Genomic DNA, 13,748 nt, shown 5'->3' with positions numbered 1-13,748 from the left:
TATCAGATACCAATCGGTTAATATTATAATAATTTTGATGCAAAATGAGGAAATGATTTCTATTTTCACGATGAAATTTTAATAGACCTCGGCTCTATTCATGAGTATCAGTAGTGCCTAGATACAATAATAACGAAAGCTACAGAGAAATAAATACAACGACTCATTTTTAGCACCGTTTCGTATCTACTAACATTAATTAGCCTGTAATTAACTAATGAAAATATAATTCGCTCGTTTTTACAATCACACACGTCCATATTATTTCTTTTTACATTAGCTTCTGTTACAGTTCGCCAAACGCTCTTATATTACATTTCCTACTCTCTTCCTGTATTTATAGTTACAAAATTATAGGCAAGACACATTACATCACATAAAAGTACAGACATGGTAATACAATCGTACGATTGTGGCAGGAACGTTCTCACTTATACGAGAAAATCTTAGTATTATACACACTTGTGTATAACAGTATACATTATTTTTCCGGCATTATTGGCCGGTATTCGTTACTCATATTTAAGATCGCCAGTTGTTTCCTGTGCAAGACAGTGACTGGAAACATGGGATAGACAGGGATAGCAAATACTTAAGACGATCTTAAGAATGAGAAACAACTTTGAATTCCGGCCTATCATCGTGTCGATATAAGGCAACCGCGATTTCATGATTCTGCGTGATCGATCGTACGTATTATAAATCACGTATTTCCCGTTGTTTCGTAATGACGCATTTGATTTTATGTCGATCGGTAACAGTTTCCACGCCGTAGGAATTATTACTCAACTGACCGTTCTTACACCACTCTCTATACTTATTCTAATCGTCGAAGTACATTATGTAAATTCAATCGAGAACAGTTCATTTCACATTTTGTAATTCTCTAGTCAAAACGTGGTCTGTTCAATTTTCATCTTAATAATTCGTTTAACACAAGTTGATCGCGTGTTGTATTTGTACAGAGACAGTATGAAATGAAAGCAGCCAGGGGACAATTGAGCCCGCGCGCAGGTTTCATACCGCGGGCATTTTTCCGCTGTGAGAACGCTGCGAGGAACGCGGGGTTGGCCGCCGCGATTTCACAGGTAATTCCAAAAATGCATAGGAATTAGCGGGAGCAGTGTGGGATAAGGACGTTTCGGTGGCGACAAAGGTAGGTATGTGTACACTCGCAGACAAGTGTGTATTGTGTATAAACGCGCAATTGTGTAAGTGCGTACAGGTATGGATGCGTGAGTTCATGCGTGCGCGGTGCGAGAAGATAAGAGGCAAAGAGAGCGAATAAGAAGAGGGTAGAAGGAGCGGCGAGGTGTGCGGGTCGCCAGCACATATCTCGATATCTCACGGTTCGATCTCTCTCGACTCGGTCGCCCGTATATTTACATGTATAATTTATATATCCTATAGCAGCAGGGACGAGGAGATGGTACGCGTCCAGCCAGGGCGGGTCCTGCGTCCCTACGGCCGGGTCGTACCTTGTACCTCCCGACGCATCCTTGGCGCGCGTTCGACCGACGCTTTCGGTATTGCCATTATCGAAGGCTCCTCGCCGATCGAAAAATTTGTGGGAATCCAACGAGCTGAAATTCCCGTGGCGCCGGTGATTTTCTTCTCTCCGTGATGAATGAGAATTAGTCGCAAACATTTTTCGCATCGCTACATATTCAATAGTTCGCAGATCTCTTTAGACGCTTTCAGAATTTTCACAGTAGTTGAGATTTTACATATTAAGTACATTTTATTGACATAATTCTCAATATGAATTTATTAATTACAATCCAATCGATCATCTTATCTGAACACTACTTGCTAATAACTTCGCTCCTCGAGATATTTTCTTTTCTCCTAAGAAAAGCTGCTAAGGAGCAGGACATAAATTTCTTCGTGCAGCTGTGAATCGTTCGCGAGTCGATACGAGCCTCATTCGCTTAAATGCGGAAGACGATGGTGAGGCTTAAAGCGGGCCTTAATTAAGCGCGGGTACCAATGAATTCCATAATACGTTCCCGTTCGAGTATGTAACACAACCACGATAAGAGCCACTGCCCATTGGACGGCGCGGTGCGTTCGTGGGATTTTTTTCCCCGGCGAAATAATGCACCAGCGGCACCGAGCCCGACAACCGAGCAGCTCTTCCTATCCCCATTGTACCCGCGGAGGTACAATTAATTATTGTGCGCCCCCGAGATATCGCATTGTTGCATCGGTTGTTGCACGCACCGCGTTCGCAGTTGAATGGAAAGCTGAGTGAATGATTCCACGCCGCAGTTACGGTTTTTCGGCGAACGAAACCTCTTGCTTTTACGCTTCGTGCGAAGGAGTCCGGTAATTTATCAGCTCGACGCGAATAATAAAAAAAATTGTTCATGTTCCCTTGAAGACTTCAGTCTGCATTTTTCTCATATGTATCGCAAAAGTCGATTTTTTTTAGTTGAAACATTCTTTTAGTTCTTATTTCAATATATTTGTTGTTTAGCAAACCTTCATGAATCACAGACGGTTTTCATGTTAATTAAAATGAGAAATTCTATCGATCGCGGAAAACCGAGAATCCATTTGTTAGGAGCAAATGCCGAAAGTGTGTGTCGGTGATCGCGCGGCGACAAGCCGGTGCAACGCGGGTGAAATACAAATGAAAGACGTAAACGCGGGCGCGGCTGAGAATCTCGGGGGCTGAACGTCTCCTCCTCGGTTCGTGTTTCTGTCGAAGGAACAATCGGGCCTGTCCGAGGGAAAGGTAATTAAGAGAACACGACGGCGACGATTAAACGAGTCCAGCCGAATCGGGTGAAACGAATTAATTCCAGCGTCGAACGAGGGTCGAAGATAAACGGCGACGCGACCAAGTCCGGGAATCCTGTTTAACGATTCACTGACGAACACTTTCGCACGACGCTCGTTGAACACCCATTAAATACGAGTGAATTTCGCGACTGTCAATCTTTCACTGATAAGCTGTACGTTCCGTCCGACTAAATTTCATCATATTTTAATTATTAAATATGATTCAGCGTTAATGGACGAGAATAATTAAGTGTTATCAATTTATCTGTGGAGGGAGACGTGTCTCTTGTATGTCCATTTTTATTCTCTTCTTAATATTTCCAAAAAATCTGCCGGAGTGGAACAAAAGATTGTATGTACCTAAGCTGTAAAAAAATCGTTCATTCCTGAGCTTGATGTTCGATAAAAGTGCAAGAACAGAGGTAAATGTTGCCGAGGGCGCAGAGTGAAAGCTTTCAAACGTCAAATTACATACGTACGAAACACCTGTTCCTCGAAACGACTTCATTCCAATCGGCTTCGTGCTCTCATTACCTCTCCAAAAGACCCTCTTATTTCGCGATCGCGAAGAAACCATCAACCGGTCCAACCGCGTCGAAAGATATGAAATTCCAGAGCTCGTATTACACGAATCCGCTGTTTCAACGTTTCATTGAGGCATTAGAGATTGAATCATGCAGATGCCAAACTGATTAGCTACGTTCTTTTGTTAGAATCTGATTTTTAAAAGATAATCTGTACAATTTCATGTATTCTTCCATTAATTATTTTAAACAATAATTCGATTGATCGATCAATTTGGCTCTTTAGTCGCTCATTATTTGATGCATCGAAGATAAGTACACTTGCAGGCTAGTTATTTGCGGACGGTGATTCCCTGAGAGGAGAACTTTGGAGGCTACTGTAAATGCGATATGAAATGTTTATATAATAGAATACATTGTTTACGAAATACGAGGATTTTTCTCTTGTTCTTTTATGCGACGATGCATATTCAAAGACAATAGATAATTAGAAGAATAATTACATTTTTAAAGTCGTTGGAATTACAATAGAGGATATTTATGGCACTACGATTTTGGACACCGGGAACAAAATGAATTTATACAAAGTTTCTTCTATCTCCTTCATCCTCTATGTTATCTGACGATTCAGTATAGGAAAATAATGGAACAATCCTCCGGACTGTACAATCCTATACAAGTATTCCTGAGTTTCGATTGTCACCGGGAACTTAGATCCTTCACTATCACGATCGTACATTGGAGTCGTAATTAAAGAAAGGGCACTTCGTTCACAAGATCCACAGTTTTTCTCACTCGTCACTATAGTTCACGAATTTCGTTCTAAATATAATCCGACGGCACCGAACTCTCGTTGATCGCTGCCAGTCGATACTGAGGCGTTTCCAGGCCCTGCGGATTTAAATGGAGATTCGTGTTGCTACCGGATGACGCTGCGGCCGCTGCTGCGGGCATCTGTTGATTCGCCGAATTCGAGCTTAGATCGCTGTAGTAAGCGCTGCTCGGTGCGCTACTCAAAGTTGGACCGTCCGGTTCCGCGTCGCTTCCGGTATACGCGGTGTTTTGGTAGGACGGGTGATCGCCGTTCCTGCTGCCCATTCGCAGCTCCTGGTGATGATGGTGGTGATTGTGATGGTGATGGTGGTGATGATGATGTTGCATCTGACCCGGCGGCACCGGCGTCGACGGCCCGTTCTCGTACATCTCGTAATCCGGTTCTTGTAACCTGGAAATATCACGTTACTCCGCTCGTAAACATCGAAAAGTTGATCAATTAAGACCGTCGCATTCCGTATAATAACGAGTCAAAAGCAAATTCCTTTTTGTGCAGCAAAACGTGCAACTTAATACAGATGCGCCGAAAACGAGTTGATTATAATCTTAAAGTGACGAGGTAGCAGGAAGCTACAAAAAGAGAATTGTTGATTGGACACGGCTTATCGGTTAAGCAGCTTGTTTGAACGAGTTTATAATTATCTGATTTTAAAGAGACTTCGATATATCAATGTAACGCGAAAAGTATTAAAAAGCTGATTATCTGTACAGCTGTAACGGTAAATTTAAACGTCTGATCTATCAAAACTAATGCGATTACAATCTTTATATGATAAAACAGCGAACGTTACAAGAAAACGTAATATATTCTCGATAGCAGTACATTTCACATTATAAGTAGTTTTATATTTGTAAGCATGTTAGACGTAACTGGAAAAAGATTTTTAAGAATATTAATGCTCAATAATGTATTTCATATCAAGCTCTATGTTTGATTAGGTAACAAAATGAACATTAGGAAGATAATTATACAGGCTAACGCAACAGTATTCAAGTGCTACAATTTCCCTTGACACGCTTAGATTGTGTGTCACTGTTGATATTACAGAAATTACTCTTATTAGAGAACTAGTTATGTGGAACAGGTTGCATAAATGTTTTAACACATTCAAACGCAAGAAGAACGTAACAGTGAGGTATATTTTAATAGAAAAGAATCTTGGAAAGCAACTGTCTACTTTTTGCGTCTGATGAAAAGAGTTATGTGTCGTATATTAATTATAAAAATATAAATTCACGTATTCAAACAGGAATTATATCAAAGTTGTATTTGTCATTTTATTTCATTACGTTAAGTCCAAGCATGGAACACGGTTTCTGCTCTAAAGGAATAACAGCACGAGGCGGTTTCTCGGCGAAAAAGTTAATTACATGGATTAATCTACCTTTTACTGTGCCGCGTACGAAGCGTGTCCCTCTGCAAGGACCCGTCCCCGTTGCTACCGCCGTAATGACGATGTAACCTCGCGGCGTCCAGCTCGTGGTATTCGTCGTCCTGCCCGCCGGAAGTTGTACCGTACGTCGAGCTTCCTCTCATTTGTAGCTGGAGATCGCTCGCGTAGCTCGCGGCCTGAGAGTCCAGTTCCGCGTATAGCGCCTCGTCCGTTTGCATGTGGGTGTAGTGGTTCTCCACGGGGAGATTCATCGCCCGTCTGTGTTGCGGAAGCGACAGGGGCGTCGTGACGACTCCCGGTGTACCACCGCCGCGTCGCGAGCCTAACCACGACCACACATTGTGCCCTTGAATCACATCATACGTGAGTCCGCAAGACTCGTCCAGTTCCCCGCTTGATTTATGTCAATTAATGAGTACAATCTCGGCCGCTTTAGCTACCTGAATATATCTACTCGTGATATACGAGACCATATACTTCCCGCTTTTAACTGTATGCGAAGTAAACAGAAAACTGAGTTTAAAGCCAAGTATGAGGTAGTTCTCGTATGAATCCTTAGGTAAAAACAATGATAAAGCATTCAGATTTAAAAATTATTAGCTATTACATTAATAGTACAATGTTGAATATCGTTTTCATTTTATTTATGAAAAATATAGATGCAACTATGAGAGAATTCTGTAATTTCCTATAATTATTAGAATATTTTAAAGCCGAAATAATATCAACTTTAAGGATATTATTTAAGATACATAATAAATAGTAAGCAAAAGAAAGAATTGTAGACAATGGAAATAGTTGCAAGCCAAATTCAGTCTTACGGAAGAGTGCCAATATCAAATATTAGAATCTTAGAAATTATACTCTGTGACTCTGAAAAAATCATGGCGAAAAGCGTTATAAGCCTCACTTCTCTGTTTATCGCTTCAAATATTAGATATACCCTTTTATCAAATTTCTTAAGGATGTAATGGCTAATGGCTATACAGTCAATCCGAAAAGTTCTTGTAGAGGACGACGAGATCTACAATTTCTGTATAAAAGTTTGTCGCTAGCATTAATATTTAATGAGTTATTGACGAAAAACTAAAAAACAGTTTTTTGCAAATTACTCGTTAACTATTGACGCCAGCGAGAAATTTTTATACAGAAATTGTAGATCTCATCATGCTCTACAAAAAAGGTCTCATGTGATTTTCTCCTATCTCCAACGGTTTGGGAGTTATTGGCCAAAAACGAAAATTTGGAAGAAATTGAAGGGGTACCCCTTGGAAAAATCTCAGAAAAATCGAAATTTGTTTTTGGTTGTTTATTATTAGCAATGTTCTTTAGAAGTCTGATTTTTTTTTTTAAAAATGTGTTTCTAAAGTGCATAAAGTTTTGGGATTGACTGTATAGCCAATACATCCTTAAACATTAGACAGAGATCTTATGTGATTATGGTCTCCCGTTTAACCAGTAAAAAACTGTACGTAACTATAATTGTAATGCACTTCCTTATTTGAAGAAGAGGAACGCTGTTCTAAGATTTTAAGCGGCAGTGTACTCAAAGTAGCCGAGGACTCCTAGAGCATCTCAGGTATTCTACTATAACGATACGTTGATTAATGGTTCTCAGTGATACGTACCAGGGCTCGGAGCGACGTCATGATAAGGTGGCAGCTTATCGAGCTCGAGAGGCGGCCGGTCGGGTATAACGGCTACTCCGCCGCCAGCTCCGCCTCCACCACCTGGACTGCCGGCTTCTTGTACGTTCGGGTCCTCGACGCCGACGCTGCAGCAACTCGCTGGAACAGAAACCACCAAAAAAAAATTGTTAGGTCCCACGTGGAGTCCTTCGGGAAAATCCGTTGGCAACGGATCGTGAACGAAAGTCGCGCTCGAGTTTCAATTGCGAGCGGGGCCCGAATCCCGGTGGGACATACGGCTCGAGATGAAGCTCGTGAAGTGCCAGGTGAGCTCGGACAGAATCCTGTTACACTCGAGGCAGGCGTGTATGCTATACGCGGGCAGGGTCACGCGCGTAGATATATTACACGCGTGTATGTATACACGGGCCCGAATCTCCGCATTATGACATGAGCCCGCGTGCACATAGAGAGGGTAAGAATAAAAAAAAACGGCTGTTTTCTGTATGGCCTCATTGTGTGCCCGTCATCGTGCTGTCACGGCGCTCATAGAAGCGCGGCAGGGTTCGAGGTGGTTGGCAAGAGAGCAGTGGTAGGGGCGGGTGGAGAAACCGTAGCAGAAAGGAGGAAGGCATGGGGGACAGGGAGAGGAAAAAAAGGAATTCGGAATTCATAGATCAGAAGCGCCGCCTCGCGGTAAGTGGGCATGAGAATGCCGCTGAGAAAAAACGAGATTATGGGAATCCCATGGTACCCCGTGTACCCCTTTCTCATCGGGTCTACCTCATAACCTACGCACGTACGATCCTCCTCGTAGTCGTTGTCCACTAACCGGCGCGGTGGTTTTCGTCGTCGTCCTGGACGACTCGCCGGCGGAGCCGTCGTCGACGCGGCTTGGCGGCTGTCACTTGCCAGGAGATACGGAGACTGGTTCTCGTTTATCGCGGTGCCCTTACCACCAGCGGCACAGCACGGCACGCACGCGTGTGCTCTCGGTGCAACGAGTAGGTATAATCTTCCTCTCCGTGGCTCGTCGTCTAGACACTATTTTCTTCCTCTTCCGAGAAGACTGAACCTTCTCGCGGGGTATAATCGTTGATGCGCTCTAACGTTCCAGAATGAAAAGCAGGGTGACGTACCCGAGGGGAAATTTAATTCATCCTTTTTGCAGCCGCCACTCGCACGTATATTTATAATAAGCCTGTACATTGCAAGTTACATAATTACCATCTACGCAATGATTGCGAGATTGTCCGATGATGGCTCTTAGACTTGTACATCCTTCAGCTCTCTTGGAGGAAAAGTTGTTCCGACATATTATCGAGTTTACCGAGCAATATTCAGCATATTCATTGGATCAACGGATACGCGACGGCTGAGAAATTTGTCCCGTATTATGTTGAGGAAAATTATTCGCTACTCTTCGACCACGGAGACATTCGAAACGTACACGCTCGATCGGGACCAATTATCGGCGACTATCGAACGGCCGAGAGATTTCAATTGCCGCGAACACCGTTCCCCGCGACCCTAATCAACCTTCCATTCATTACGAGCCGCTCTCGGTGCCCGGTGCTCCATCACCGTTCGGCCGAGGATCGAGCGCGACTTCATTTGCGCGCGAGTGCCTAGAAATCCGAATGCAATCGATTACGAGTCTTACAGCGAGCACGAGGTAATCGCGTTATTTATCGTCGTACTGGCAGTCCGAGGCATTCAAGTCGGCGCACGCATCGACGAACAGCAATTTAGCATTCCGCGGCAAGCGTTAAGCCGTTTATTGCCTATCCTAAATAAGGCGGTGTCGATTTATCGGTCTCGTCGCTCGACTGAGGTCGGTCCTCGTTTATAATGGAATATCGAACTGTCGCAAACATTCCAGGAGTCCTCGTGTCCACGGACCTCGCCTCGGTGGGAAACCCTAGCACGAAACAAGCGCCGATTCGGCCGACGATTACGCCATAACTCCCACTTACTGGAACACGGCGGGGTAATCGGATCCATTTCTTTTCCAGGCTGTCGCTTCGCGTCACCATTTCGTGAACGCGTTACTCCGCGTGATTTACCGGATTAGATGGTTCGAATATTAATTGGTCGACCGATGCGCCCGGCAAGCGGGACGCGTGAAAATTTTGTCGTGTCGTGACAGTAGGGGGCCGAACGTTCTCTTCACGATCTAGTAGATATCTGAACGCCCACGGACCTGGGTTCTACTATTTCCCGGCAGCCGTGCGTGGCTCGTTCGGTCCGAGCGTAACATGGACAGGTTCTGTGTCCGATGTTCCCCTCACCGGTCGTCTACGAATTTCGATGGCCCCGATCCCTCTTCGCGTGTCATCATGTCAAAAAAGATTTTCAGTGACGTGAGAAAACTAGATTCGGTCGTATGTGGAATTCCGTTTGGTCAACGTGTCTTTGTTCGGTTGATATTTTATCGGTGAGATAAAATCACACATTTTGTAGGGTAGTCCGCTTAAATGCAGCTACCTAAATATCTTCCGTATTTACAATGATGGGAAAAATATTTTTTAATCAATGTACAGGGTGTCAAAAGATGAATGCTATGAAGATATTTTCTCCAGAATTATGTCGAGCATCAAGTATATAATTATTCTTTTCTCTAAATCAATAAATCGTTTACTTTACATATAACATGTCGCAATTATTATTATTTTTTATTGTTACATTTTATACGTCTTATCTTATTTTTTATTCAACTTTCACATTATTTTGTTACTGTATACAAATGGTTTTTACAAATTCGTATATAAATAAATAAATAAATAAAAGTAGGACTTTAAGCGTTCCTAGGTGAATGTAATCCCGTTTAAACGCGTGCAGAAGCAATGATGAAGAAAGCTCTTTCGAGGAATGCGCGCGATAGCTGTCGTTGACTCTTCGGGGGAGTAGCCGTTGATTCGGCGTATCGAGCGATGGAACGCGCCGTAAGCCGATTAACGCATTCGACTCACCTATTCTATCCGGTCCTCGAATCGGCCATTGTGTCCCGTTGATCGCACGGGAACCTAACGTGCGCAAGGGACTCCTCGTCCTTTTTGCGCAACTGGCCCTTTTCAGCCGTCCATTAACGCCTCTCTTGTCCGTTGCCATTGGCGGCGGTTCTTACGCACAATTGTACACTTCAACGATGTTTCATTAATTCGTTCTTTTTTCTCTCTCCCCCTTTCTCTCTCCTCGCTGCGAAATTGCGTTGCACGCACTGTCACTCCCGCTTATTCAACGGAGCTCTGTCCAACCCTTCCGGTAGAAATTCCAATTACATCCATACTTGAGTGCAACAGCAATAATTTCCCCTAACTGACAAGTTTACATAGACCACGAATAAGCAAACACCGGTGAGCGAGGCTGCCTCGCCGCGCCATACCACGCCACGCCAGCACGGTTGCGGTTTTAACGTAATTGATAGAAGCCGAGGAAGAAGGAAATGGATAGATCAAGTCCAACACGACTTCCTATGAAGCGAGAAGAAAACGTCTACGCGCGCGATGTAGCTTCGTAATTTACAGCTTCCTTAAACGCGGATTTATGAGATTGTAACGTGATTCCCTACGACTTTACGATCCACGTTCTTACGATCTTCGGTCGCATAACACTTCCGATATTTCACATTTCTCAGCGATAGTCAAACCGCCTATGGAATGCCATCTTTATCTGCATTTAATTGCCGCTTTATTCTCCACCAATTAATCACTCATCTAAATGTTAAACGCGCTCGATTTCAGTACCCGACCGGCGGGTCATTAGTTGAGAAACGACTGAGAACGACTCGGTACAATCGTATTATTATTTATGAGGGATTCAAGAGATGCGAAGAGTATCAATAATTCTATAAAAATATCTAGTCTTTTACCCTTTCGAGCTTCTCATTGGGCTAATTGCCATTGAAGATTGAATTAATTATAATTTTTTATTGATCGAACAGCGGCGTCGCGACGTGCCGGTGTGAAAGTCACTTAAGGAGCAAATCGTGAAACGGTGAAGAACGTCGACGGAGTCGAAGGAGGTTCGGTGAAACGAGTGTCGGATAATTAATTCGGGTGACCCTTGTATATTCCCGGCCGGTAGTAAACTGCCTAACCCTCTCTCCTTCTATTCGCCCTGGTCCCCGTCTTCGTTCATCCTTGCCAGAGCTTCCAGCGGTGCCGCGCCGCGCCGGCGCTCGTAGCCCCGGCTCGTTGATCGTATCATGCCGCGGGTGATTTTAAATCAGAAAGTTAATTAGACACGTTTCACTGTCCTTTATGTCGCCCGTCCGTCGCGTCGCTCCGCTACCTTTTAAACGTGCGCGCCGGTAGCCGAGCCTACGTACGTACGTATATACCAGCCGTGAGCCAGCTTTCATTATGCGAACTAATTAAACTCCAATCGGCGTTGACACCACGGCTTTGCTCCACTCTCGTTTGCACCAATTGACGTCGTACCTCTTGCGGGTCTTTGTAGCTTTCTACTGGCGAGAACATCCGGTATATAGCGTATAAGCACTTAATTTTGGCTTGATCGATACGAAATAGCCATGTCATGATTCATCATTTCTGTTTTAATTGTTATAGACGTGCCTCGTTTAATAATTATTAACCCCTTCCCATGCCATTTAGAAACTATCTGTACTAATTATAAGTACTATCTGTACTAAGTATCTGTTCGCGACTCAGACTCGTGATATTTATGTTTGCCCCACGTATCTAGTCGCGAGTCAGACTTGTGATATTTATGTTTGCCCCAAGTATCTGGTCGCGAGTCAGACTCGCGATATTCATATTTGGGCAAAAATCTTCATCGCGAGTCTGAGTCGCTAAAGTACGGGAAGGGGTTAAGTATGAAATCAATGCATGCCACGTAAGTATGATTTTTACTCGGCAGACCCCGTTTCTCTTGGCAAGTTTCAAACCCCTTTTATCGGTCAGAGTACACGTGGCGAACGCTTTTCGAATGCAGATACGGTTTCAAAGAGTAGGCATTCAGAGAGGGAAGGTAAGCAGAAATTATTAGAGGCGAATATCATGTTTAACGACAGGGAATGAAAGCGGAGAATGGGCAGGATTTTGAATTGATATCCTGGTTGGGGGCTTTCGAATGCGTAGCTCTGAATGTGTTCCGTCAGGGCTAGTCATAATCATAAATATGATTAGGGACAACTGTGATTGGGCATACCTATATAGGCCTATTGTACTAATTTTCTATGAACGGAACGTAATCATTAGGGGTCGCATTGAAGCTAGATCTGGATTAGGTATTAGGTAAATCAGCCATTAAAAATTTATCGTTCAAGAAAAAATACACTCTCAAATTTATAATATAAATGAATTAATTTGAAGAAGTTGCAACGTAACTGTATGTAATTAATTATATAAAAAAAATAAAAGGAATGTATCCAATTATATTAAGTAATAAGTGGGAAGTACAACAGGTACTGTCTAAGCTCCAGTGGCAGTGGCCGTATGTACGCGGCTGCGCTAATCGCAAGCCCAATAAGCAGCTTACGGCGTAATCCTGTCAGTAAAAACATGAATTTCAAATCTTTGTAGGACTTCTTACCTCTGCCGCCGGCGCTTTTTAATCTGCAACAGAAAAACCAACAATTTTTATCAGAAACGAACCGCATCGTCATCTGTGGTATAAAAAACAGTTTCAATCGGATAATTTATTACACATTCCTCCGACTTCTACTTCAGGTGTTCAAGCAGACGTAAATTCTTTGACGGGGAGCCTAACGCTACAGTAACTGTTAAATCACAGCAGGTATTAGCTAGTTCTTCTGTTAGATTCGTATCTATAGCCGTTCGTATATTTCCTTTTTATCACTGATACAAGTAAATTCCTCTATACCGTGTTTTCAGATAATCAATCGCTTCATCTTAACCAATTTCATTTTTATATTTCATCCCCTTAGTCATTTCCCGTTTGAGGCAAACTATAAGACACGATAAACCGAAGAGAAATTCGATTGATTATAATTATTCATAATGGTAATTCATTTGCCAAATGATCGTTCTAAGTGTGTACCATTCGATCTCTGGTCGCGTTGAAAGGAGATTGTCGACAACCAGTTACGACTGTCCCGTCGGCAACTTCTTTCGCCGTTTCCTCACAGAGTTTTTGCCCTGCCTCGGCTCGGATTCAAATCGATCGATCTAGTTAGCAACCGGTCCGCCATCCTTATTACCCGATCTACGTCGGTTCTCTCGATTTTGATGCATCGCATTCAGAGTTAGGTGGTAATTCATGGTGAATCGATTTCTCTCCGGTCCCGAGCCCAGGCTAAACCGCGATCGTTTCGCGAATCTACCTGGATGATCGCCGATCCGTATCGAGGGGGCATCGTTCCTCTCTTCCACGGATTTCGAACGCAATCGCATGGAATCTGACCGCGCGCAGGTGTTTGCGTTCTCATATTTCAATTCGAAATTCCACGGATAAGTTCTTCCTTTATCAGCCCCGGATGATTGAATCTCCGGTAATCCGGAGTAAATTCATCTCGCGTGCAACGATATCTAAAGTCTCGAATCCACAGTTCTTCTCATTTTTATACTATGTGCTCATCTATGCTTTTCATGAGAAAC

At 43.4% G+C, this 13,748-nt stretch overlaps 1 protein-coding gene across 2 annotated transcripts in view; it reads right to left on the bottom strand.

Moving 5' to 3' along the window:
* Positions 1-3,476: 3,476 nt before the first annotated feature.
* Positions 3,477-13,748, bottom strand: part of LOC108625709 (TSC22 domain family protein 1) — an 82,526-nt gene continuing 72,254 nt past the window's right edge. Inside the window, exons 4-8 of one of the 2 annotated variants that reach the window (XR_003389291.1) lie at positions 12,724-12,746; positions 7,168-7,326; positions 5,531-5,885; positions 3,815-4,536; positions 3,477-3,688 (exon numbers count right to left, since the gene is read on the bottom strand). Coding sequence is in view for 1 of the 2 variants with exons in the window: in XM_018025914.2 (XP_017881403.1) it covers positions 4,134-4,536; positions 5,531-5,885; positions 7,168-7,326; positions 12,724-12,746 (940 nt within the window). In the remaining variant the exon portion in view is untranslated. Of the gene's footprint in view, positions 4,537-5,530; positions 5,886-7,167; positions 7,327-12,723; positions 12,747-13,748 lie in introns of both variants that reach the window. The other variant, XM_018025914.2, reaches the window with a different exon arrangement.

The sequence above is a fragment of the Ceratina calcarata genome, unplaced genomic scaffold (genome assembly GCF_001652005.2).
Source record: "Ceratina calcarata isolate Rehan_Ccalc_2016 unplaced genomic scaffold, ASM165200v1 scaffold369.2, whole genome shotgun sequence".
NCBI classification, from domain to species: domain Eukaryota; kingdom Metazoa; phylum Arthropoda; class Insecta; order Hymenoptera; family Apidae; genus Ceratina; species Ceratina calcarata.
Note: the sequence above shows the minus strand (reverse complement) of the source record. Positions and strands in the feature narration are given on the sequence as shown.